Raw genomic sequence first — 22,858 nt, forward strand, 5'->3', positions numbered from 1 at the left:
ACTTTAACACAGTGGAGACAGAGCTGACTTCCAAAATGATTTGGTGACCCCCAGAAATCACCTCGCGACCCCAGTTGGGGTCTGGAACCCAAGGTTGAGAATGGCTGGTGTACAAGGCTTTTAAAGCAGTATTTTCAGAACATGGTGTGGTCCTACTATACTGTTTGTAATAATTTGTAAGTGAGGGAGTACATTTGTTCCTCTGTGTGTACAGTGTACACCATGAATATGAATGATGGATTATGAACTGTCAAAGGGTCTTTATGAAGCAATTCAGAGTCCATACAAACAATTTAACACACATTGTGCTCATTCAACCAACCGACCAAACGTTACAGAGAGAAATAAGAGGTGTGCTCTTGAATTAAATGTATTGTATACCACAATAGTCTGCATCAGACAAGAGCAGACGTACTATTTTAAATATGCATAATAAACAAATATTCAGTATGCAAAATGTGTCTCATGACTCATAGAAGCACAAGGGAGATGAATGGCTTCATTTGAGGTGATAAAGGCACAAACATCATATCTACCCCCCGAGGCTTGTAATCATGCAAACAGTGTGTGCGTTCTTGTACTTCCGACTTAGTGAGGACCATAGCAGGTTTAAAACTAACAGAGTGAGGACATTTTGGGAAGTGGGGACATTCGGTCAAGTCCTCAATACTTCAAAGGCTTATTTGAGGGTTAAGACTTTGTTTTAAGGTTAAGGTTACAATAGGGTTAACCCTTGTGTACTTCTCCCGTCGACTATATACCCATCCTCCTAAGGGAGCCAAAAAGGACCCCATGACAAACTGTTTTTAGGACATGTAGAAAAAAATATTACCAGCTTTTTTTTTTTTTTACCTTTTAAGGCAACCCATGACCAAAAAATGTATACATCATTTCCATATTTTTTTTTATTATTATTGGTCAATTTTAGTCAAATATACAAAATCAGGGCTCATTTCAAGAGAAAAAAAAGTAATAAAAGCCGAATATTTTTTTCAATAGTTAAAGTAAAAACAATAATTTCTTGATGGGAATGCACAGAGTAGGTTATGTCAACTTTTAGTGAAACTTATGTTTTGAAAGCATTGTTCATTTTTGGATGTCAGCAAAAATAACAAAAGAATCACACCCATCCTCCTCACCGGTCAAAAAGGACCCCATGACATTAGACCGGTTTTAGGACATGAAGAAAAATAATATTTGGGGTCAAAAAGACCCCAAGAGCACAGGAGGGTTAAGTTAGGGTTAGGGTTAGGATTGGTGTTGGGCATTTAGTTCTAATGGCTAACCCTCTGGGGTCTCAGCCTATTTTGACCGTTTTTGAATACTTTGAATATTTCTAAATACATTTGGTGTCCATTTTTTCTTCACCTATATGACCTGACAGTTATTTCCTCACTTTAACCTACTTGATCAACATATTGAGCCCAAAATCATGAAATCCCAGTTGAAAAATGATACTATTTACTACAATAAAAACCACAAATATGCTCAATGAACTGTTTTGGAACTTGAAAATGTAAACATAGGGTACAAATATGAACGTATAAAAAGGTAAACATTGAAATAAAATAAAATTATATACAAAAATTAATAAAAACACAAAAAACAACAACATAAAAACATGTATATTTATAGGCATTTTTTTTCGTTGTTAGCTTCAACTCTTCAAAACAAACTACGTGTGAAATTACACAGAGAGCTACACCAAATTTAAACGATCATATCTTTGGTTTTACATGAGCTAGGAATGTCAAACAAAAACTGGGAGAAAGTTTCAAGTCTGTACTTTGGAGTGAAGTTGATAGCAGCGCTCCATGTGACCTAGTTTTTCTGTAAAACGACACGATCATAGACCCCAGAGGGTTAAGGTTAGGGTAATGGAATAGGAAATGCATTATGTCAATGAATGTCCTCACAAAGATAGAAGTCCAAGGGTGTGTGGATGTGTGTGCATCAGAGAGGGAGAGAAAAAGTTAATATAACCTTTAGAGGAGGATAATTTTTTTTCATTGGAATGTATGTAGTGCAGCAATGATGGCAACATGAGCAGGACTTTTTTTTTTTTTTTAATCAAAGTCTAAATATGTCTAATATGTCTAAATGCACACTCGGTTTGGAGCATCCTGTTTATCATTTATGTTGAATTAGCTTCAGAAACCTGGATAAACCCTTATTCTGTAAAAACATAAGTCTCCCTCCGGGCATGTTTTGAAAATACTCTGCTATGATTAATATTTTTGTAACAGAAAACCTAAAAATAACCTGAAGCACATCTTCCTCTGTCAGAGAAACGTGATTTCTCAGTTAGAGGAATCATTGGAGAGACTTAACCAAACAAGTTTGAGCCTTCAGACTCAGATGAGAAGTCTGTAGTCAACTAGCAGACATATCTGAATGGTAAGTGTAGTTAGCATATTTTAGCTTGAGAACTTTTTTTTTTTCACATTTAATCAACCGGTTACAGAGGATATACACAGAACTTCAACCCCCACAACTCATATTCCCTCACATAGGGTAAATCAAAATAACTCTAATAAGATGCCCAGAAACACAAACTTGCCAAAGTTAAAAAGTTATTAGAGAAAGCGAGACACCTTCCAATCCTAAGCGGGGGGCTAAGCAGTCACTTTTACAGAACATAAATAAGGAACAAATAAAACAGATGAGAAAAAAAACGGATGACAAAAAAAACAGACAAACAAACAAAAAAAACTCCCCAAAAAACACCAAAAAAACCCACAACAACACAAACTATTACGCTCAGGTCTTGAGAACTTCTAACTGACAACTGACTGTGGCTGACAACGATTGTGATATTGAAACATACGAGAAACATTTCTCTCTCTGTAGGTTCTAATCTGGAGGTCTCTAGTTTCTTTCACAGTTTTTGATTGTTTTTTTTCGGAGTGGTGATGTATCTAGTCTACTTTTACCCTCTGGGGTCTATGATCGTGCCGTCCTGATCAGATCATGTGAAGTTTAACAAAAAAAAACATTCAACATTGACATTCCCAGGTCATGTAAAACCAAAGATAAGATAATAATGATAATATGTAATTTTGCACGTAGTTTGTTTTGAAGAGTTGCAGCTAACAAGGAAAAACATGCCTATAAATATACATGTTTTTGTGGGACTTTTTTGTATATAGTTTTATTATATTTAAATTTGACCTTTTTATATGTTCATATTTTCATCCTATGTTTACATTTTCAAATTCCAAAACAGTTCATTGAGCATATTTGTGGTTTTTATTGTAGTAAATAGTATCATTTTTCAACTCGGGTTTCATGATTTTGTGTATTTTTGGGCTCAATATGTTGATAAAGTAGGTCAAATCGAAAAAATAATGGTCAGATCATATAGGTGAAGAAAAAATGGATACCAAATATCGAAATAGTAAACATTTTTCATGTGGTACATGAAGGGCAAAATCAAAAGTATTCAAAAACGGCCAAAATAGGCTCAGACCCCAGAGGGTTAACACCTCGTAACAAACTATGCACCAAAACAAGTCAGTATAGTCAATACCAGACATTAAGGGGACATAAACACAATTTTGAGTTAAGGGGGACTGACAATGTGGCAGGCTCACTCTGAAGAATGTGAATAAGCTTATTTTCTTTTAGTTAAAAAATAATGCTCAGAAGAACAATATTCCAACCTACATGTTGAAGTGCAACATGGTCTCACAGAAATCCGTGGAATAGCCACGGAATCGCTCAAATTTCCGTGAAACTGACACGGATTTCGCTACAATGCAAGTTAATGACAGTCATATCCCGTGGCTATTTCAACATACAAAGTGATTATGTACATTCACTGAGTGAATATTTAGAAAATAAAACATATATTTCTCGCTACAAATGTGATCAAAATCCATTTTTATGCAGAAACAAAGTCAAAATATTATTTTTTTCACTAAAAATGAGAGAACTGTCCGCCATGTTTTTTGTTCTGACCGCTGGGACCTTGAAAGTCACGTGACTTGGAACAAACCAATAGGAAAAAATATCCATGGAATAGCCACGGGATATGACTGTCATTAACTTGCATTGTAGTGAAATCCATGTCAGTTTCACGGAAATTTGAGCGATTCCGTGGCTATTCCACGGATTTCTGTGAGACCAGGTTCTGAAGTGAAAGTACAGGGATAACACTGAGAAGAGCCAGTTGCTCTCATCTTCCATTTCTGAGAATTAATCCAGCACAAACCACAGTTCATCTCTAACTGCTGAGAGACCTCAGCGGGTAATGACAGAGACGTGTGGGGATGTTGCCAAGTTGATGATACTTTTCAGTTCAGACAGCTGTTGGATGTTAAATCATATATACTGTGATATGAATAACTAATTTACTCTGTTTTTCATGGAAACATCACACCCTGAATATGAAACGGGAAAGAACATGTGTACACACACACAAACCCTTGCAAGGTTATAATAATTTTGAATTTTTAAATTAGTTTTAGATTTTATTAATTTTAGTGTTAGTTTTAGTGTTTTTGTAATGGGGTATTTGTTGGGTGGGAGATTAAAAGAGGTCACAGTAAATTTTGCCTTCATTTCCTTTGCCTTATCCATCTTCATTATGTATGAAAAAAGTTGACAAAGATGAAAACAAAGGACATTTTCATTGTAATTTTAGTTAGTTTTCTAATCACACAATAAAGTTTCAGTTAATTATCATCATCATGTAACCTTTAACCCTTAAAACAAAGTCGGAACTCTCAAAAAAGAATAAATAATTGTATTGCCTTTACGGTCAATTTACACTGGGTTTTTATGTGTTATTGTCTAACTTTAATACATTGCTGAAGTTATTTGTCTCTTCTAACAGAGATATATGTTAACAAATTTAACACATTGCTGAAGTTATTTGTCTCTTCTAACAGAGATATATATAATTTTTAAAGGAGTGAGGACCAGCCGAAATGTCCTCACTATGCAAAAATGTCCTCACTCTGTTGGTTAAAAACGTGTTCCGGTCCTCACTATGTAGGAAGTACAAGAACACACACACACACACACACACACACACACACACATACACATTTGTGCTATCTGTGTGTTACTTAGGAGTACATTGCATTGAATGTATTCAGCCTGGGCTAACCTTAACCATGACCCTAAGTACATCCTTCATACGGATGTAGACAACAAACACATACAAGTTTGTCTCACTTAAAAGGATTCTCAAAGCAGACTGGTTGCGTGGGAGTCTGTAGCCACAAAGTTAAAAACATTCACGGTTCGTTTACTTTGAAATCTGTGTGCTGCATCCAAGCAGCGACCCCGGGGACTGAAAAGTGAAGTCATTGTAGAAGTGTTAAACCTTAAACCTGCATTATTTCTAATGACCAGCAGGGGGAGACTCCACTGGTTTCATAAAATGATTCATTCAGTAAATGATGGTCACATTTAGAGTAAAATAGACAATAAAGCAGCGTATGCTGTATGGCAGGGCTACCTTGTGATTTACAGGTTACACAGTACACTGTGTTGTCTTCTTAGAACTTTGACCCTTTCACGCTGCACTGCAAAAAAAGAAAAGTTGGGTGAACTCAAAATTTCAAGGCAACAAACTTCAATAAAATTTTAAGTTGGACAATTAAACTAAATATTTTAAGTTTTGTTTTTGAGTTTGCTCAACTCTGAATTCAGATTTTTGTCAACTCAGCTGTAAATTGTACTAACTTAGAATTTTACATTGTAATAACTTTTAATCCTTACTTCTGCTAAATTCTGCAATGTGCTGAATTGGCACGATTGTAACGCCACTATGAAATGTCAGCTAATGTTGCAACAACAATTTTGACTTAGCCGCTAGCTTTCACTAATGACCGAATTTCACCGCTTTCCCGCATTTCACAACAAAGAAATAAGAGTTAGCAGAACTATTGTCCCTTGTTGTGAACCCCAACTTAAAGATATAAGTAACAACAACTCACCAACTTGTTTTTGAGCAGACAACTGGCTTCCTTTGTTGTGCTAACTTACATTATTGCCCTAAATGTCAATAATTTATATTTCCAAGTTTTACCAACTTAAATCACTGTTTTAGGCCAAAAAATACAAGTTGGCTTTTTTGCAGTGTGTGTTTTTAGTTCATCAACACTAATTATAAAATTTTATTCACTTTGTCATGTCTTTTTCAGAATAAGGTTGGACTTAGAGGACACTCTAAGGAGTTGGCTGTTTTGAATTACAGATACTCCTTGCAAACCAAGCTATCTAGCGCTAGCATAAGCTGATAACATAGTGTCCTACATAGCCCTGGGGTGGCCATTTCCTTCACATCAAAAAGAGGACACTTTGCATACACGGGACAAGCAAGCAGATAATTGTTTGGTATGATCTGGTTTTAAGCAGAGTTGTACTCCGATTAGCTCGATGCTAGTCAGTGCTAGCATGTCTCTGATAGCTGCTTTGCCTTTGCTGCTCACATCTACATCGCTTTGACATAATGTACAAAAAAAATACTTATTTTTTGTAACAAACCCGGGTTCTCTTGCCCATCCCGGGTTAAAGGAGGTCTTTCGCTTTGGCATTTTCAGACTTTCAGTCGTTGAGAGCTTGATGGACAGCCTGGTGGTAGCTGGCTTAAGCGCTTGTTTGGCTCATTTGAATATTCAAATTATGGAGTTAGTATGGAATAGTTATGGATACATGTTGCCCATATTACCTCCTTTTAACCCTCTAGAGTCCATAAAAACACCTGCATATTACTTCTTCATGACGTGAAGACATAAAAATAAAGCAACATTGAGTCTTGCCATCAGCTTCCCTCTAAAGTTCTGGCTTGAAACTATGCCAGATTTTTTTTTAATGATATTCGGCCAAGTAAAACCGGAGATAATGTCAAATATATTTAGTTTTATATTTTACCTCTTACGGTGCGTTCAGACCGGACGCGTAGCGAATATTTCGCGCGACAAGATTACATACAAAGTCAATGCAAACACGCGAATAGACGCAAATTTTGCCGGCGGCGCGAATCGCGGGTTTCGCGCGACGCGATTGCCGCGATTGCCGCGAATGTCGCGGCGCGAATGAAACAACGCGAATTCGCGTGAGTTCAATAAATTCAACTTTGGCGAAATATTCGCGTGACGCTGTGTCGGGACAGCCTATCAGCGTTGAGATTCTGGACGACAGTGTCCGAGATACATACATGAGAGAGAGGAGAAAAGAGGCAGGAAGGAGGAGTGGGTCGGCAGGAGGGACAGGAAAAAGGTGGAAGTACTCTGCGGTCCTCTCTCCGTGCTGAGTGCGCCTCCGGATGATGTCACTCACCCAGACACGACGGCGTGTTTTCCGACGTATCTCGGACTTCCAGAGCAGGTACAGGGACACTATGCTTGTCATGGTTGATGACAGAATGAAATGGAGGGAATTATTTGGCGCTAAATAGTCTCTTGGGCGAAAATTTGCGAGTTATTTACTCGCGCGAGTGACGCGAGTTAAATTCAATTCTCGCGCGAATCAACTCGCGCGAGTAACGCGACGCGAAAATTCGCTACGCGTCCGGTCTGAACACACGGTTATATGTTATATTTGCAACCTGTATTCATATTTGCAATATTTAAAATTCTGTGTTTTGAAACATAATTTTCAAGATCAGATTTTATGTTTCCTTATGCTGGGCTTACACCAAACGATTTTCCCAGTCCCAGACTAAAAACTAAAAGTCTTTAGTAAATCTAGGAGTCTTACTGGAGTCACAGCGCGCTCCCGTCATCCCGATCGTTAAGTGTAAGATAGTAATCTGCGCTGTTTCTTATCAGTCTTTTCCTAGTCTTTGGTTTGCGATCAAATCAAACGTGTTTGATATTATCGCAAGTCGCAGTGACGTAACACAATCAACAACCAATAGATGAGCGGTTCCAGACCGGCAGTAAAACCACTTATCATCACAGTATCATCACAATAATGTTAGTAAGCTCAGTCCTAAATACAAATATAGAGATGTAATATATTTACGGCCACAAGCGGGATTTTGGGGGCGCTGTTTCTTAGTAAAGAGAACAGTAAGCAGATCCAGTTAAAATGTATAAATAAATGTATACATAAATAAGTAATAAATAATTGATGATGAATGTGTGATTAACTAAATGAAAGTTGATAGAGCTGATAAGTATAATTATTCAATTAAACAAATTATAATTAAATAAGACATAAATGTATATCATTCATTCTTTTCTACAGTTTCCTTTCCTTTATTCTTCCTTATATCTATTTTTACTGTAAAATAGTCAAATTTTCAGAAAAACAGAAATCCTTTTTCAGCTTTGTGAGGGCGTCTTCTCTTCTTTTTTTTTTCTTTTTTTCAACACAAACCACTGCGCACACAAAAATTGCATGGTAGGTAAAAAATGCTAAAGGAAATCTAGTTGTAGTCTTGTAAATAGTGACCCTGCAAGATTCACAGTCTTTGTAGAATCTCAGTCTGAGACTAGGCTGGGACTAAAAACTCTTAACACTTGTCTTTAGATGTGAGCAGGTGTGAGCTGATAGTCTTGCAGGAGTCTTTCCAAATCTTTTCAAAGTCTTCTGGTGTATAGGTAGCATTAGTTTCTTTTGGGTTCAACATTTTGATCAAGTAAGTCAAAGTTAAAAAGGAATGATCAGGACATATAGGTGAGGTAACGCTGATAAAACTGATACCAACATGGCATGGTGAAGATTTTTAACAGATTTTTTAACAGACATACTAGCCGAAGATTTCAGAGAGAAGGAGGACGAAATATTTGAAGATAGGATGTGAGGGCATGATTATTAGGGCCCGAGCAGGCAACGACCTGCGAGGTCCCTATTGTATTTCGAATTATTTTTTTTTTCTTCTTCCCAAATGATCGCATTTTTCACTGCCTGAACATACCCCAAAACTCATGAAACTTTAAATATAAGTCACACCTGGCGAAATATTTTATAAAACTCATGAAACTTTAAATATAAGTCACACCTGGCGAAATATTTTAAAACTCATGAAACTTTAAATATAAGTCACACCTGGCGAAATATTTTATAATCTATTGTCATCCTGAACTTCCACCACTAGGTGGCGCTATAATAAAGGAAAGTGCGTTTTGGCTAATAACTCCCACATACTTTATCGCACATTCAAAAACCTTATATCCACACGTTCACTGAGTTGTGCTGAATCTCGTGATATAGGCCACGCCCATTTTCGCCTCGAGTTTTTTTCCCCGCAAATTCGTGAAATGTCGTAAACCTACTTTATCGAACTCCTCCTAGGCAATTTCATCATTTTGCACCAAACTTTGCACACAGCATCTATGGACCTTCACAACAAAAACTTATTAAAAGAATTTTGATAACCCAAAGAATACTCAAGTTATTAAATAACAACTTCCAGGTGGCGCTATTTTCAACACAAAACACAAAGTGTTTTATATCTCCATATTGGTGTGTCTGAATGACATGGAACTCAAGATCCTACTTCCCCATGAGCCCCTTGGGCTCTGTTTACAAAATTTTGGCCGATGACCTCTAGGTGGCGCTCTTTAAATTTAAGTATTTTATATCTCCAAATCGGTTGGTCGGATTAACACCAAACTTGGTATACATATTGTCAATGCCCTCCTGAGGATAACCCTTGAAGGTTTTATTGATCGGCCCCTAGGTGGCGCTCTGGCGACAATTTAATTTAATATTTGGCACTGTGCCCAGACCATAAGAATGAAGGCAATGAAATTCATTATCATTATCATGTTTTTTATCTTTTTATCTATGTTATTTACTTTATTTGTACCCAGAGGTAGATTTTGTTTGCAGTATAGAATCCTCATACACACACACAAATATCACACACATATCACACATCATTCAACTTAAGACAGTGGGAGTTAAGAAATGGCAAGTTAAATAAAAAAAAATAAAAATTAAATTAAAAATTATTAAAAGTTCTCACAGGTCCAGACTATACTTAGATATTGATGTGAACTAAAATACGAATAGCAAAAAAAAAAAGAAGACAGAAAAATAAACAAAATAAAACAGCAAAATAAAATAAAACTTGTATAGGCTGTAAAAACGTAGATAAAGGTTAAAATGTATATATAGAAATAGTAAATACATACATAAAAGCAACAATAAATAAACACCTGTGCAAAGCATAGCAGGGACAAAACTGTTTTTGTGTCTTTTTGTTCTACACCTAGGGATTGTAAACCTATGCCCAGAGGGGAGTAGCTGAAACTCTGTGTGTAATGGATGGGAACTGTCATTTAAAATTAAACCAGTAATGCACTGTAATTGGGCGGGGCAGAGGGCGGATGCGCTTGGTCTCAGTGACGTTTATGATGCAGGTGATTTTGCACCGAGTCACCTGTGAGGAATCAGTAGCCGCTTTGCCATTACTGAGATAAAGATGATCGGTGACTCGGCACAGGCCTGACAGACCTGCAAGACCCAATTGATGCATACACGACCTGGAATTCACCGCTGCCACAGTGTCCTTTTCTTTCCAAAATATTGTTGTTAGTAAGCTCTCTCAGCCCCGGTAGGGCGGGAACGATATTTCATTTCCTTGGATGGCGATGACCCGCCTCACGCTGCCTCTGATTGGCTCACCCAGAAATTGTTACTTCCATATTAACCAATCTCACGCCCTGTGTCCAAACCTAACCAATCAAATCAACGAAGGCAGTTGTAATAGCCAATCAGAGGTAGAGAGAGGCGGGTCATGACTTCATCAGGAAGACCAAATTAATGTGAGCCCACACGCTGTCGCCCCCTGCTGGATGGAGGTATTAATGAGTTAGCCAAAATAAAGACAGGTTAACGTGTAGGTCTAAATTGCTTTTCTAGATGTTCAGTATGACTTGTTCTATTGATATTCTCTTCTAATTTATTCCTATATTTTTGCCTCATGTTCTATGTGAATAGAACTTTGCAAAGCAAATTTGGTTTGTAAATAAAAGTTTGTCATGTTTAATTATATACATATTTTGTAAATGAGCAAAAAAAGTGAAAACAAAAGTTTAAAAAAGTGAACTTATTAAGATAAAAAAAAAGTGCAGGAGCGAAGGTGTGCTCAATAGGGACATGCTGACACATGCAGGCAATAATAAGTAGTAGGAAGACAACATTTACTTGCTCATAATAACATAAAACAGCTTAATTTGTAATTGGTAGGTCATATGAGGGTAATACATAAAACCATACATTGAATTAGCTTATATCAATATAAGAATATATCCATGGCATAGCTTGTGTCAGTTGTTGCATTCATGAAATATGTCCAGAAAACCAAATAAATACATAATTAGATGATTTATTAAAATGCATGAAATAATAAATGTACATATTTACATAGGCATTAAAGGCTTCACATACAAAAACTCCATTTGATGCTTGAAGTTTAGCATGTCTTCTTTCTAAAAAGGATTCTTATTGCCCTGCCAAAGAATTTCCGGATCGTCTTCAGCCGGCTCTTTTTCGCTTTCAGAGATGGAGCTTCGTCAGGTGACCAATCAGTGGAGATCGTCTCCTCTGCTGGACTGGCTGCACCGTGGCTCACAGCTGGTTCCTCAGCTTGACTAGCTGCAACATGGTCCTCAGCTAGTTCCTCCTCAGCTTGACTGGCTGCATTATGGCTCATAGCTGGTTCCTCATTAGCTGGACTGGCTTCACTGTGGTTAACAGCTGGTTCCTCAGCTTGACTGGCTGCACTGTGGTTAACAGCTGGTTCCTCAGCTTGACTGGCTGCATTATGGCTCATAGCTGGTTCCTCATTGGCTAGACTGGTTGCACTGTGGTTAACAGCTGGTTCCTCAGCTTGACTGGCTGCATTATGGCTCATAGCTGGTTCCTCATCAGCTTGACTGGCTGCACTGTGGTTAACAGCTGGTTCCTCAGCTTGACTGGCTGCACTGTGGTTAACAGCTGGTTCCTCAGCTTGACTAGCTGCAACATGGTCCTCAGCTAGTTCCTCCTCAGCTTGACTGGCTGCATTATGGCTCATAGCTGGTTCCTCATTAGCTGGACTGGCTGCACTGTGGTTAACAGCTGGTTCCTCAGCTTGACTGGCTGCACTGTGGTTAACAGCTGGTTCCTCAGCTTGACTGGCTGCATTATTGCTCATAGCTGGTTCCTCAGCTTGACTGGCTGCACTGTGGTTAACAGCTGGTTCCTCAGCTTGACTGGCTGCATTATGGCTCATAGCTGGTTCCTCATTAGCTGGACTGGCTGCACTGTGGTTAACAGCTGGTTCCTCAGCTGGACTGGCTGCACTGTGGTTAACAGCTGGTTCCTCAGCTGGACTGGCTGCACTGTGGTTAACAGCTGGTTCCTCAGCTTGACTGGCTGCATTATGGCTCATAGCTGGTTCCTCATCAGCTGGACTGGCTGCACTGTGGTTAACAGCTGGTTCCTCAGCTGGACTGGCTGCACTGTGGTTAACAGCTGGTTCCTCAGCTGGACTGGCTGCACTGTGGTTAACAGCTGGTTCCTCCTCAGCTGGACTGTCTGCACTGTGTCTCTCAGCTGGTTCCTCCTCAGCTGCGCCGGTATGTTCTACAACTGCTGCTCCATCATTTGGGCAAGGCATATTTGTAACGCCATCATCGGCGCAAGGAGTGACTTCACAATGTGTTTGCGTTCTGTCTGAAGGTCCATCATCTTCAGGTCTTTCATCAGCCTGGTCATCAGAAGGAAGTTCCTCTTCTGAGTCATCCAGTGGACAGACATACATTGCGTCAAAGGAGTCTTCCACACTGAATAAAACAAGACAATCAATGAGTAAACCAGTCAGTCAGAATAGAAACCTGACCATTCATCCAATCATGAATCTGTCCAACTGTACTGATACCAGAAACATAGCGACTTACTACAAGCTGGAGTTTATGCCATGCTCCAGATGGGACATTGTGATAAACGGGTGTTTGAGAGCTTTCTCAGGCGTGATCCTCTCCTTAGCGTCCGTATGGAGGAGGCATTTCAGGAGGCTCACAAATTCTCTTTGGTCCTCCAGCTCAATGGATTCCTGCATTTCTGTGTCAAGCTGAATTTGAAATAAAGTGTTGTGTTTATTTTCTTCCTGTCTCTTAGCAACACATGAAATTGTTATGAATGCAATATTTACTCATGGAATGGACCACTTACTGTTATCAGGCCATCCAGGCTATCAAAAGACCGCTCCCATCCTTTCGGCTTCATGCCAGTGTCGAGCTGGTACTCCTCTGGAATCTACAAGAACAAAATATAGAAGTCAGATGCTTTTTCCTCAGTTCTGTTACCATTTCAAAGAGATGTTTTGTCATTGGGATGCAAAATCAAAACTGGTTAACATACCTTCAGCGACCATTTTGGGTTTTCCAAGTGCTGACTTGCCTTGAAGTACTTTTTGGTGTAGTAACCAGCACTGAGGAGGTGGTCAGCGGGCTGGCCCAGGATCTCAACAATGGCTTTCAGCTGGAGAGAGAATATTAAGAACCATGTCAGCCAACACAAGTCCCCCTTTTGGGTTTGTGGCATTATGTAACAGCCTGTGCATTTAAATGAAGATTTGTTTGGATTCTTACACCCTGGTACTCGCACTGGATCGAAAAGGCGTGGTTGCCGATGTACAACAAAACAAGCACACAGCCTAGACCCCACATGTCGATGGCCTCGCAGACAGGGAGACCAAGGGTGACTTCAGGTGCCCTGTGTGTAACATACAAGAATCACACAAGATGTTAAGTACTGTCTCAAATTTAAAACGTGCGCTTGAGATGAGACTGTTGGGTTATTTACTTCTTAAACACGGCCGCAAACAAGTTCAAAGATGAGCTTTGCAGATTGAACCTACCTGTAGCCCAGAGGCTGGATTGAACAGCCACGTAGCTTCTCCGAGGTGTAGAAGGACACACCAAAATCTATTAATTTCACTCTGAAGGGCTCAGCCGAGTGGTTTACCAGCATTATGTTGTCTGCCTTCAGGTCTGAGTGAACCACACCGATGCGCTTTAGAGCAGCAAAGGCCGTCAGCAACTGCAGAGACAAAGGGTAAGATGTGGACGATTAAAGACCAGAATCTTCAGTTCAGTTTTCAGTTTTAATTTATGTGTTTTACATAACAAACCATCTTCCCTATCTGATTGAGTATATTGTCTAGTTTGTTAACACCTAGTTCAAAGTCACACAGCGCTTACCTGCTGTGCTATTGGCCGTATCTCAATGAGAGACAGTGGCTTGCAGTCTCTGTCATTGAGCAGGTCGTGAAGACTCCTGTCCAGCAGTTCAAAAGCCAGACAGGTCTGACCATTGTGTTCAAACTTTTCAAAGAACTGGGCCACATTCTTCTTGTCTGAATCAAGAACGCTTACTGCTTCGAGCATTTTCATCTGTGGAGAAGAGAGGAAAAAAATACCAAGGTTAAGTGACACAGCACGGATCAGCAGTTAATTCAGTTCAATCTAAGTAAGAACATTTGGAAGAAAAGATAATTATCTAAAAGAATGAAGTTATCTACCTCTCTTGTGGTGGCTACACGGTCCTCAGCTTTTAGGATCTTGAGGGCTACTTCCTGTGATGTGTTTAGATTCACACATTTGGCAACTTTGCCAAAGCTCCCAATAGCAATGAAGTTCTTCACTAGGTAGCGACCTGTATCCCCGCACAGTACGTCGCTTTTTTTCACCTCAAAGACCTCCGATTTCTTCTGCTCATCTGCAACAGCTGACAGAGAAGCAGTACAGAGTTAGTGGGGGTCATTCAGTCAACACAAAATAGACAGATATATAGGTGAAACACTTTCTATGCTCATGTAAATAAATGTGGTTATCATTTTACGACCACACAAAAAGACTAATGTATCACATACTGATTATGAGCATTTCATTGAGTGTAGAATAATTAGAGCAAATACACTTAATGAGAAGAAATATGCACTAAACTGCATTGATTGTCAGTATTTACTTCCTTTACTTTAGTCAAAGAAGCAATACAACAGTGTTAAAGTACTCAATTACAAGTCTTGCATTGAAAATTTAAAGTATCAACAAAGTTTCAAAAGTAAAATGTACTAATTACACAGAATATAACTTAATTATCAATTCAGTTATCACAGTAAGTAGCACCATTCAGATACTCATAATACAAGTAAGTACAGTACTTAAATAAATGTACTTAGTAAGTAAGTTTCTTCCCATGAGTGTGTGTGTTTTAGCAGCTTTTCTTACCATTTTTATCTGCTGACAAACAGATGGCTGAACGTGAACTTGATGGCATTATGCAAAAAAAAAGTTTTTTCCAAAAGCGCTTCATTGTAACTTCTTCAACTAACTGTTAACCAACTTGGCTTGTAGGTAGAGAACGGTTTGCAACTGAAGGTAAACTGACCAGAGGTCCAGATATATAGGAGATATTTAAAATAATTCTTAATTACATCACAAGGCACCAGTTCCATTCTAAAGGCAGTTCCATTCTAGAGAAGGACTGAAGATTCTATGGGTTTTTTGGTTTGGGACAAGCTAATTAGGGCCCGAGCAGGCAACGACCTGCGAGGTCCCTATTGTATTTCGAATTATTTTTTTTTTTCTTCTTCCCAAATGATCGCATTTTTCACTGCCTGAACATACCTCAAAACTCATGAAACTTTAAATATAAGTCACACCTGGCGAAATATTTTATAAAACTCATGAAACTTTAAATATAAGTCACACCTGGCGAAATATTTTAAAACTCATGAAACTTTAAATATAAGTCACACCTGGCGAAATATTTTATAATCTATTGTCATCCTGAACTTCCACCACTAGGTGGCGCTATAATAAAGGAAAGTGCGTTTTGGCTAATAACTCCCACATACTTTATCGCACATTCAAAAACCTTATATCCACACGTTCATTGAGTTGTGCTGAATCTCGTGATATAGGCCATGCCCATTTTCGCCTCGAGTTTTTTCCCCCGCAAATTCGTGAAATGTCGTAAACCTACTTTATCGAACTCCTCCTAGGCAATTTCATCATTTTGCACCAAACTTTGCACACAGCATCTATGGACCTTCACAACAAAAAGTTATTAAAAGAATTTTGATAACCCAAAGAATACTCAAGTTATTAAATAACAACTTCCTGCAGGTGGCGCTATTTTCAACACAAAACACAAAGTGTTTTATATCTCCATATTGGTGTGTCTGAATGACATGGAACTCAAGATCCTACTTCCCCATGAGCCCCTTGGGCTCTGTTTACAAAATTTTGGCCGATGACCTCTAGGTGGCGCTCTTTAAATTTAAGTATTTTATATCTCCAAATCGGTTGGTCGGATTAACACCAAACTTGGTATACATATTGTCAATGCCCTCCTGAGGATAACCCTTGAAGGTTTTATTGATCGACCCCTAGGTGGCGCTCTGGCGACAATTTAATTTAATATTTGGCACTGTGCCCAGACCATGAGAATTAAGGCAATGAAATTCATTATCATTATCATGTTTTTTTATCTTTTTATCTATGTTATTTACTTTATTTGTACCCAGAGGTAGATTTTGTTTGCAGCATAGAGTCCTCATACACACACACAAAAGAGGCACATATCACACATCATTCAACTTAAGACAGTGGGAGTTAAGAAATGGCAAGTTAAATAAAAAAAATTAAAAATTAAATTCATTATCATTATCATGTTTTTTTTAAAATCTTTTTATCTATGTTATTTACTTTATTTGTACCCAGAGGTAGATTTTGTTTGCAGCATAGAGTCCTCATACACACACACAAAAGAGGCACATATCACACATCATTCAACTTAAGACAGTGGGAGTTAAGAAATGACAAGTTAAATAAAATTTAAAAAAAATTAAAATAAAAAATTATTAAAAGTTCTTACAGGTCCAGACTATACTTAGATATTGATGTGAACTAAAATACGAATAGCAAAAAAAAAAAGAAGACAGAAAAATAAACAAAATAAAACAGCACAATAAAATGAAACTTGTTTAGGCTATAAAAACATAGATAAAGGTTAAAATGTATATATAGAAATAGTAAATACATACATAAAAGCAACAATAAATAAACACCTGTGCAAAGCACAGCAGGGACAAAACTGTTATTGTGTCTGTTTGTTTTAAACCTAGGGATTGTAAACCTACGCCCAGAGGGGAGTAGCTGAAACTCTGTGTGTAATGGATGGGAACTGTCATTTAAAATTGAACCAGTAATGCGCTGTAATTGTTTTGTGTACAAGGTCTCCACATTGAGCTGTGGCTCACCAATCAGTCTGCTAGACCACTTTACTATTTGGTTGACTGAGTTTTTACTTTTCAATGAGAGGTTGCCGTCGGGGTGTGTGCGTTACAGGGGCCAGTCTACACCACCCCTATGAATTTCATTGCCTTAAGTGTTATAGTGTGGTCACGGTACCAAATATGAAATTAGACTGCCACCACAGAGCCACCTCGGCCCGATCAATAAAACCTTAAAGGGTTATCCTCAGGAGGGCATTGACAATAATTGTACCAAGTGTTAGAAAAATTGCATGAGGAAACCCTGAAAATTGAATAATCTGATTCCAACAACAAAAAATCCTCACCAATTATTTCTGCGCAGTCGTTGATGGGGACTGATGAGCAGGAGACGTCCAAGTTCTCAGTTTAACAAAAGTTTATTACAATACGTCAAGAAATGTGAAGTTACAGAGCTCTGGGTTCACTTTTTAACTGTCCCTGATACACACAGACTGGTTATAGGTCATGAAGTCTGAACCAGGTCTCTTCCCCTGGAAAAAAAAACCCCAGTTCCAAAACTAACAATGTTTATTATATAATGAAGGTAGATTTCTTCCAGGAAGTGCCGCCTTCTTCATCCGCTGATTTCGCCAGTCTTAATCAATACAGGGACACGTCAGGAACAAGGCCGTGCCCTGACCTGCTAACAAACTTGTTATGACAAACATTCTGCCTTGTTATGTTCTACAGAGATATAACAGGAGCCAAACGATTCTTCAATGTCTACTTGTTATTTTAAAGTCTAAAAAATATAAAACAGACGATAATATTATTTGTGATTATAGAATCTTAATCAGTTTAAGCAAATGGAATATATGTAATTAAAGTAATCACAGTTTCTAAATCAACATTAACATTAACACACAAACATAATCATTGTATCAAAATCATATCGCCTGATTAATATAAATGCATAGAGATAGATATTGTCAAGGTTTAGTGAATTACGCATGCATAGTGACCTTTAATGATCGTGGAGACAAATAACAAATACAAAAAGAGAGACACAGTAATCATTTCATTTTAAACAACGTAGAATATTCAAATTATTCTAACACAAGTTTTGTATAATAATGCACAAACTATCCCTTTAATCCTCATACAGTGTCTGAAGGAGGACTCTTAACTGATATGTATAAGTTAGAAGTGGCAGGTAGCAATGGTGGAAAGTAACTATGTACATTTACTCAAGTACTGGACTTAAAGTACAATTTTGAGGTACTTTTATGTACATTTTATGTAACTTTATACCTCTACTCCACTACATTTTGAGGCAAATATTGTACTTTTTACTCATCTACATTTAGCTGACAGCTTTAATTACTTTTCAGGTCAAGATTTAAAATGAAAAACATGATGCATTTAAAATTATTACCCATTTTTATAAATTAAACCACTTAAAAGTTTATTAGGTAGTTAAAATGAGCAGAGTGGAGTCATTTCACAGTGTGGTATTAGTACTTTTTACTGAAGTAAATGATCTGAATACTTCTTCCACCACTGTCCTTTTTACTTCTTTACTTTTTTATTTTTTAAATTTTTTTTCATTTTTTAATTTTTTTTATTTTTAATATTTTTTTTTTTAATTTTTAATAATTTTTTTAAATTTTAATTATTATTATTTTATTTTATTTTTATTCTTTTTTTTCCTGCGCTACTGCGCATGTGCGGCCCCGGTGCGCTACTGCGCATGTGCGGCCCCGGTGCGCTACTGCGCATGTGCAGCCTCGCTGCGCTACTGCGTGGCTTTCGCACATGCGCAGAAGCGCACCAAGGCCGCGCATGCGCAGAAGTGCACTGGGGCCGCGTATGCGCAGAAGCGAAGAAAAAAATAAAAATAAAAAAATAATAATAAAAAATACAAAATTTAAAATTTAAAATTCTTTTTAAAGAAATAATAAAAAACAATAAAAAAACAAAAATTTAATTCATTATCATTATCATATGCGTGGCTTTCGCACATGCCCGGCCTCGGTGCACTACTACTACGTGTTTTCAGCACATGCGCAGAAGCGCGTTTGGGCCGCGCATGCGCATTGCGCAGAAAAAAATAAAATACAAAATAATTAATAAAAAATAAAACACATAAAATAATTTAAGTGAAAAAAAAGTCAAAAAAGTAACAAAAAAATGGCAAAAGAAGTAAAAAAAAAAAGAGTAAAAAAAAGAAGTAAAAAGGACAGTGGTGGAAGAAGTATTCAGATCCTTTACTTCAGTAAAATTACTAATACCACACTGTGAAATGACTCCACTCCGCTCATTTTAACTACCTAATAAACTTTTAAGTGGTTTAATTTATAAAAATGGGTAATCATTTTAAATGTATCATGTTTTTCATTTTAAATATTGACCTGAAAAGTAACTAAAGCTGTCAGCTAAATGTAGAGGAGTAAAAAGTACAATATATGTCTCAAAATGTAGTGGAGTAGAAGTATAAAGTTACATAAAATGTACATAAAAATACCTCAAAATTTGACTTTCAGTCCAATACTTGAGTAAATGTACAGTTACTTTCCACCACCTGTCTCTTTTAACTTATCAGTTAAGAGTCCTCCTTCAGATACTGTATGAGGATTAAAGGGATAATTTGTGCATTATTATACAAAACTTGGTACAATTATTGTCAATGCCCTCCTGAGGATAACCCTTTAAGGTTTATTGATCGGCCCCTCTGTGACACTGTGGTGGCAGTCTAATTTCATATTTGGTACCGTGGCCACACTATAACACTTAAGGCAATGAAATTCATAGGGGTGATATAGACTGGCCCCTGTAACGCACACACCCCAACGGCAGCATGCCCCGACACGATTGTACTGCGAGGGCCCGTTCAGTACTGCTTGCAGTCCTAGTTATATGTTAGAACTGAAACTGTAATAGCATCTCCTTATGTGTGTTCTTAATGTATGTGTTGTGTGTATGTTTTCATCTTATGAAATAAAGAAGTGAGTTATAAAAAAAAAAGACAAACAAACAAAACACAACATCCTGACAGTGACACACACAGAAACAGGGGCGCAGATAGGATTTTGAAACTGGGGGGGACGAAGCTGGCCCAGCTCTCTTCCTTCTGCCTCTTCCAGCTGTAGGCCTAATGCACTACTACTGCTGCTTCCCTCCAGTGGATCGCTTTCAGTTTCATCTCTCTTACTGCTATCTTCAGGGACTACCTGCAGGCCAGGACCATGATAGCATTTTAATATACTATAAACATTATAACTGGTTTAAAGCATTAGCACCATTAACAGTAACTTAACGTGGACATACAAGCTACCACAGAGGCTACCAGTCCCAGACGGGATATCTCTACAAGAGATTGTAAGATTCTATAGAGATATGCCAACATGTTGTGTTGCTATGGGGGCCAAACTTCCTGTCTGTATAAATGAGTGTGTCAACCACTATCATAGTAGAAACATTTTATTTTCAAAAGCTTCAAAATAATAAAATATATGTAATTTTGTGTAGTCATTTTTGTCTACATGGATAGTAATGCCTACAAAGATCGATTCTGGACTCAAAATAATTTACTGTGTCTGGCAAGATAACAAGCCAACAGGCTCACTCATTCAAATTCAATGGATGTTCAATATAGGCTATACTAAACGCCAACACTGATTTACCTTAAATTGAATACATTGCGCCAGTCTAAATGATTTTATATTAACCACGTCTGACTGAGTGTTAGTAATTAAAATTACTGTTCATAGTAAATTGATCACATAGCGCCACTGCAGTGGCATTTGTCTAGCTCTAAAGTTCGTTTTTCTCATGATTCAACCTGTAACAACTTACATGCACCATTAGGCTTGGCATTGGTATAATCACAGATTCAAATAGGCCTACTGTTAGGGTTGCCACCTTTCAGAAATGAAAATAAGGGACGCCCACCACGGCTCCTCGGGACCATGACCAAACATCCAAACATCCAAATTTATGTAATGATCACTGAACACTGTATTCCTCACAAATATAAACATTTTGACAAAGAATACACAGAAAGCTCTACAAACATTTTTAATTTTTTATGTATATATAGATAAACGTTTTCTCTTAACAAATGTATTTATTTATTTATTTATTAACTGTTAATCCATTAGTATGATTTGTTCTTTAAATGGCCATATATAATATTGTAGCGGACCATGTACTGTGGCTGTTTGGGTTGCGTTCAGTTAAGTTGTGCTGAAGTGTATGGGTGATGTCTGAGGAGTGGCGTTATCAGAGGCTGTGAAGCCTGTCAGTCATGGAAGTTGCCATGGCAATGCTGGGCGCGAAGTAGCCAGCTGGGATTGGCGGAGGGCCTGTGGGGGTGTGTCCTGGGGAGTTGTATGTGTGTCTAATGTTGATGCTATATGCCGGTTTGATTGTGTGTTTTATTGTTTTGCCGTTGGTTACGGCCCACAGTAGCCTGCGTTCAAGCTGAAGAATAAAGTTGCAATTGCCGATTTAATTGATAATAAATAAATGCATGAAGGTAGATTCCCCCTTCCCCAATTGGCACCTCTCTTCACGCTATTCTCACTGACCGTCTCTACTCTTTTTTTCTTCCACGGCGACATTACTCTGAACAGACAGCCAAAAAGATGCAAAGTGATATGATACTGTAATGCACAGTTTACTTACAGTTGATGCTTTTTGAAAAAAGGATGCAATTGTTTTCTGCTTTTTTGGTTTGGATGGCCTCATCATGCGTGTGTCGTTGGTTGTGGGATCCTGAACTAGGGGCTGTCCCACTGACGCCTGTCATACACGCTCTGGGTAACCATGGAAACCAGGCTCGAGACGTAAACGCCAGAGAGACCGGGTAACTTTTAGATTAGAATCTCTGACGACGCAGGCAGCCTGCCCAGCTCAACAAAATGATTGTCCGTCTTTGATCTGACTGTTTTATGTGAGTTGTTGCAAAGCAGTAAATTAGAACTAGTCTTTTGAATAAAAGTGAGGGGGACGGATTGAGGGTCATTCGAATCTGTGTACGTCAGAACCCCCCTGACGTACACACTATCTGCGCCCTTGCACAGAAACACTTAAATAGAAATATTAATTTGACCTTGGGGGACTTAATTGACTTTTTTTTTAAGTTGAGAAACACAGTTGATCTTAATGGAGCCATTAATTGATTTTCTTGTGAGGAGTCATGTGTACGTTGACTCAAGCAAAACCAGTGTGCTTTTTATCCTCTGTGATGTAAATATTGAGTCATCTGGCCAGAAAGTATCAATAATCCATGCTTTGCAACTGACAGCGAGCGGTTTTAAGTGCTCTGTTTGCTCCAATTTGTATACAAGTGTGCAATTTGATTTTAATTTAACGCAGAACCAGTTTCGCTCTATGCTTAAAGGCAGAAGAAACATGGAGAAATGAAAAACATTAATGAAGCAGCATAACCCGCTACTCTGGATCTCTTTCTACAATAGGAGGCTCTTAGTAACGGAGGTCAAATGAAATTGAGGTGTCAAACAGAATTGGAATTGAATTGTATGGTGTGATTCATGTTCTATTTTCCGTGGGATTTGCAGAAAAGGAACGAAGCTCAATCCTAATAGGAAACATTATCATATGTATTACAAATTCACATCTGAGTCCCTTTAGAAAATTGCCGTTCTCTGCTGCACTGGC

General features: G+C 38.0%; 1 protein-coding gene across 1 annotated transcript; it reads right to left on the reverse strand.

Moving 5' to 3' along the window:
- Window positions 1–11,383: 11,383 nt before the first annotated feature.
- Window positions 11,384–15,236, reverse strand: LOC131968265 (homeodomain-interacting protein kinase 2-like). The gene is made up of 9 exons (XM_059329067.1): window positions 15,186–15,236; window positions 14,477–14,682; window positions 14,157–14,348; window positions 13,814–13,995; window positions 13,545–13,668; window positions 13,315–13,434; window positions 13,126–13,209; window positions 12,852–13,024; window positions 11,384–12,737 (listed from the first exon to the last, which is right to left on the reverse strand). Exons 1-9 carry the CDS (start codon window positions 15,232–15,234, stop codon window positions 11,384–11,386), a joined length of 2,484 nt encoding a protein of 827 aa, XP_059185050.1. The 5' UTR covers window positions 15,235–15,236.
- Between the last annotated feature and the right edge of the window lie 7,622 nt (window positions 15,237–22,858).

This window comes from Centropristis striata, chromosome 1 (assembly GCF_030273125.1).
Source record: "Centropristis striata isolate RG_2023a ecotype Rhode Island chromosome 1, C.striata_1.0, whole genome shotgun sequence".
Classification (NCBI taxonomy): Eukaryota; Metazoa; Chordata; class Actinopteri; order Perciformes; family Serranidae; genus Centropristis; species Centropristis striata.

Coding starts and splice junctions, on each gene's coding strand:
- LOC131968265 (XM_059329067.1), bottom strand. CDS start 15,234: ATGCCATCAAGTTCACGTTCAGCCATCTGTTTGTCAGCAGATAAAAAT. Junction 14,349..14,476: donor GTGTAGCCACCACAAGAGAG/GTAGATAACTTC, acceptor TCTTCTCCACAG/ATGAAAATGCTCGAAGCAGT. Junction 13,210..13,314: donor ACCCAAAATGGTCGCTGAAG/GTATGTTAACCA, acceptor TTGTTCTTGTAG/ATTCCAGAGGAGTACCAGCT.